Below are 4,433 nucleotides of genomic sequence, written 5' to 3' on the forward strand. Positions count from 1 at the left end.
AGCTAGAAGCCCCCCCCCCCCCTCACCCTCCACCCCCCCTCTCCAGCCAGTTTTAGTGAGGCCTTAGAATGACACACCCGTGTCAGAACTCTGTGTTGTTTTGATCCAAATCAGTAGCTTGGGCTTCAGACTGAAAGGAGAATTTTCGACATCCTTCCAAAGTCCCCGGGTGAGGGTGGGGGCTCTTTCCGTTTCTGCTCTCATCCGTCTTCCTGTCTGTTCTGGCTAGCCATCCCTCAGCGGGGCTTTCCTTCAGATCTCAGACGCTGGAAAGGAAGTGCCGTCAGTAGTGGACCATGCCATGTGCTGATGGATGGACCCCAGAGGCTCAGAATCGCCTCCTTTTCCAATAAACTCCTCCAAGCTTATTTCCTGACTCACAGGCGCTACCTAGAGGCTGCTATAAGAATTGCTATTGGGCAAGGGAACAAGCTTGGCCTACCTCAAGGGGGCGCTCTAGGAAGCCTTTTTATTTATTTTTTTATTATTTTTTTAAATCAGAAATCCTTTTGTGTCATTGTCTTTTGGCCCCCAACTCATACCTTTGTTGAATGAGGTAGAGCAGAGCTCTAAAAGAGGCAGGAAAGAATGGAGAATGGGGAGGCATAAACAAAGGGAGACTCCCCAGAGGGAAGTCTACAGTCCTGTGCCACTGAGTCTCAGAGCTCAAGGGCTGCAGAGAGAGCTCAGTGGTTAAGAGTACTGGCTGTTCTTCCAAAAGACCTGGATTCAATTCCCAGCACACACACATGGCAAATCACAGCTGTCTATAACTCTAGTTACAGGATATCTGATGCCCTCACATACAGGATACAAGCAGGCAGAACACTAATGTGCCTAAATAAAAATAAATCAATCAGGAAGGAAGGAAGGAAGGAAGGAAGAAAACAAACAAACTCTCAGAGCCTGGCATCAGGTGGCGCAAGCCTGAAATCCCAGGATTCTTTTGTGATTTTGTTGTTGTTTTTGTTTGGTTGTTTTGAGACATGATTCCTCTATAGTCCTGGCTGGCCTGGAACTCTCAGGAGATCCACCTGCCTCTGCCTCCTGAGTGCTGGGATTAAAGGCCGGCACTACCACATTGAGCAGATGCAACAGTCTTTAAGGGGCCCCCAGTTGTAGTCATCTATGCATCTTGGAAACCAGTCCTGGGCAAAACCACATATAACTAGTCTTGTTCTCCTACTCTAGCGAGAAAGACTCTAAAGTTACTTGCGTTTTTAATTTAAATCCAGTGTTAGCATATATCCATTCAGAAGGACACCCAGTCTTCCCCGAGTCTCAGTTTGCTGACCTGTGAAATGGAGCTAATAAACATACTACCCTCCAGGTTTGAGGCTGGTCTTAGTTGGCTTCAAAAGCTGTAGGGAGCCAGCAGGCCTGGGTCACAGTCCTTCCTCTGCTTCACAGCAGTGGTGGCTTTGGGCAAGCGTGTTTCCTCCTGAGCTGTGCTCTCCTCATCTGCAAGATGTCAGGAATGTGCCTGCATTTGCCTTACTCAACATGGGGCAGGGCAACCATTCTTCTTCTTCTTCTTTTTTTTTTTTTTTTTTTTTCGAGACAGGGCTTCTCTGTGTAGCCCTGGCTGTCCTGGCACTCACTCTGTAGACCAGGCTGGCCTCGAACTCAGAAATCCGCCTGCCTCTGCCTCCCGAGTGCTGGGATTAAAGGCGTGCGCTACCACGCCCGGCTGACCATTCTTCTTTTGACCAGAATCATGTCTAAAGGATACATGTGTGCGTGCACACTCGATCATGTACACACACACACACACACACACACACACACACACACAGAGATTGATTGATTTTGAGGTTGTTAAAAAGTTATTTTTTTATTTTACGGATGTGAGTACACTGTCTCTGTCTTCAGACACACCAGAAGAGGGCATCAGATCCCATTACAGATGGTTGTGAGCCAGCACATCGTTGCTGGGAATTGAACTCAGGACCTCTGGAAGAGCAGTCAGTGCCCTTAACCTGAGTCATCTCTCCAGTCCCTTTGAGGGGATTTTATTGATGTGAATGAGTGCTTAGCTGGCATATGTGTCTGTGCCCTCTATGCATGGAGTGCCTGTGGAGTCCTGGGGAGGATGCTGGGCCCTGGAACCAGTGTTAGCAGTTTTAAGCTGCCATGTGGGTGCTGGGAACAGATCTCCAGTCCTCTGCAAGAGCAGCGAGTGCTCTTCATGGCCTAGCCTTCTCTCCAGCCCTTGGGGATTTCTGCGACAAGGTTTTATACCATAGCTCAAGCTGATTGGAACTCACTATATGGCCCAGACTGCCCTTGAACTTGATCCTCCTGTCTCTTGCCCCTGAATTCTGGGGTTGCACACAAGCACCATTCCCTTCTTAATCTAAAACTAGACTTCTAATTGCACAAACACACTCTGTTCTGAAAGACTAAAGCATTGACTCTTTGCCTACCACCCATCTTTCTGAGATCTCCCACAGTTGCATATTCACTAGGGAAGGTGCCCCTTTCTCTCCTCTGTATGCACCCCAACGGCCTGGCTTCTGTTCACTCATGTCCTCTGATGTCACCCATAGGCGGGAGACCTTTGATTTTGATGACGACTGTGACAGCCTGACGTGGGAAGAGAATGAAGACACACTGCTGCTATGGGAGGATTTTACCAACTGTAACCCAACCATTGACCTGCAGGGCGAGGTGAGCCCATGGCCTGCCTTCTCTGGGGGTGCCTCTCTCACAGGATCCCTCATCCTTTCCTTCCCATGCAGCCTTTGATCCCCAGCTAAACTATCCCTTCTGTGTCCCCAGCAAGAAGAAAACTTGGGCAACTTGATCCATGAGACTGAATCCTTCTTCAAGACTAGAGACAAGGAGTACCAGGAGACCATAGGCCAGATCGAGGTAGGCACTCAAGCCAAGGAGCCTGCTATGGGGTCTCCCAGGGGTTGCATAGTTAAGATCCTGGGTGTTCATAGAAATGCAGGCTTGCAAAATGGGGCAAGTCAGGGTCTGAAGTCAAAAGCCTGGCATTGCAAACCTGTTCTTATTAGGGTATTGGTTTCCTAATCTGTAAAGTCAGGCAGTGATTCCTGCCTCCCCTAAAGAGGCTGAGGCAGGAGAGTGCCAATAACAGGCTTACTCGATGCCTAGCATCATTTGACATCCCTCAGAAGTCAGCCGTGGTCATCCTTACTTCCTCCTCTGCTAGAGAGGCCAGGTACCTATACAGAGGAGGAAATCATGTCCAAAGAGGCCAGGTCACTTGTCCACAGTTTCCCAGTTACGAGGCAACATTCACACCAGTGTGCTTGGCCACTGCTATACAAGAGTTAGTGCTCTTCCTGTGTTGAAGAATTACAGAGGCCTCCCTCCTCCCTCCAGCTGTCACAGTATAGGCTCAGAGACATGAACAGTTTCCTTTCTCTGGGGAACAGGCAAGTTCCCCAGAGATGCTGAGCACACGGAAGTCCCCGGAATCAGATGGGGCTTAGTTGGACAAACGTCTCTGGGGTTGCTAAGCAACCATACTCACTTTGTTCAGAAGCAGGTCTAAAGAATATTGACTGGTGTGCAGAGAGTAAAGAAGGTTGATAGCACAAGGCAGAGCCTGGATGGCGCCGCCACCAAGAGATAGAGGAGGGAGGTTGCTGCGGGCAGTAACCTGAGGTGAATGGTCCCCCCTCATCACCTTTATTCGTCAATGTCTCCTTCCAGCTGGAGCTGGCCACTGCCAAGAGCGACATGAACCGACACCTACATGAGTATATGGAGATGTGCAGCATGAAGCGGGGCCTAGACGTGCAGATGGAGACCTGCCGTCGGCTCATCAAAGGCTCTGCAGACAGGTGCGGCTGTGTGCATGCGCCCCAGGGCTTCCATGGTGGGTGGGGGCTTTACAGAGAGACATTCGGGGCTGCCTCGTGCAGCTTCACTACATTTTAATTTTTAAGAGCCTCTGTCTGACCTCCCATCCATCCACACCCCCCCTCCAAGCCCCCATCACGAGCATACCTACTATGTGCTAGGTGACTAATATACCTAATCTCTCAGAGCTTCTGATAGACAAAACAAAACAATACCACCACCATCACGATCAATCGGTTCAACAGAGAGTTGTCAAAGGCCCGCTGTGTGCTAGAGCGTCTGAGTTAGTGTTCTGTTGCTGTGATGAACACTATGACCGAAAGCAAGTTGGGAAGGAAAGGGCTTACTTGGCTTACACTTCCACATTGTAGGCCGCTGTTGAGGGAAGTCAGGGAAGGAAGCTGGAACCAGGAAATGGTGCAGAGGTCATGGAGGGCAGCTGTTTACCATTTTGCTTTCCATGGCTTGCTCAGCCTGCTTTTGTATAGCATTGAGGACCACGGACCACCTGTCCAGGAGCAGCGGGCTGAGATCTCTCTGACGCCAATCATTATTAAGACTGAAGGCCAGTCTGATGGAGGCGTTTTCTTTTCTTT

At 49.7% G+C, this 4,433-nt stretch overlaps 1 protein-coding gene across 1 annotated transcript in view; it reads left to right on the plus strand.

Moving 5' to 3' along the window:
- The window catches only part of Iffo2 (intermediate filament family orphan 2), a 46,678-nt gene that overhangs the window by 37,498 nt on the left and 4,747 nt on the right, over window positions 1–4,433 (plus strand). The window contains exons 6-8 of the mRNA XM_021161151.1: window positions 2,550–2,670; window positions 2,782–2,874; window positions 3,688–3,818. Of these exons, the coding sequence (XP_021016810.1) occupies window positions 2,550–2,670; window positions 2,782–2,874; window positions 3,688–3,818 (345 nt within the window). The remainder of the gene's footprint in view (window positions 1–2,549; window positions 2,671–2,781; window positions 2,875–3,687; window positions 3,819–4,433) is intronic.

The sequence above is a fragment of the Mus caroli genome, chromosome 4, assembly GCF_900094665.2.
Source record: "Mus caroli chromosome 4, CAROLI_EIJ_v1.1, whole genome shotgun sequence".
NCBI classification, from domain to species: Eukaryota; Metazoa; Chordata; class Mammalia; order Rodentia; family Muridae; genus Mus; species Mus caroli.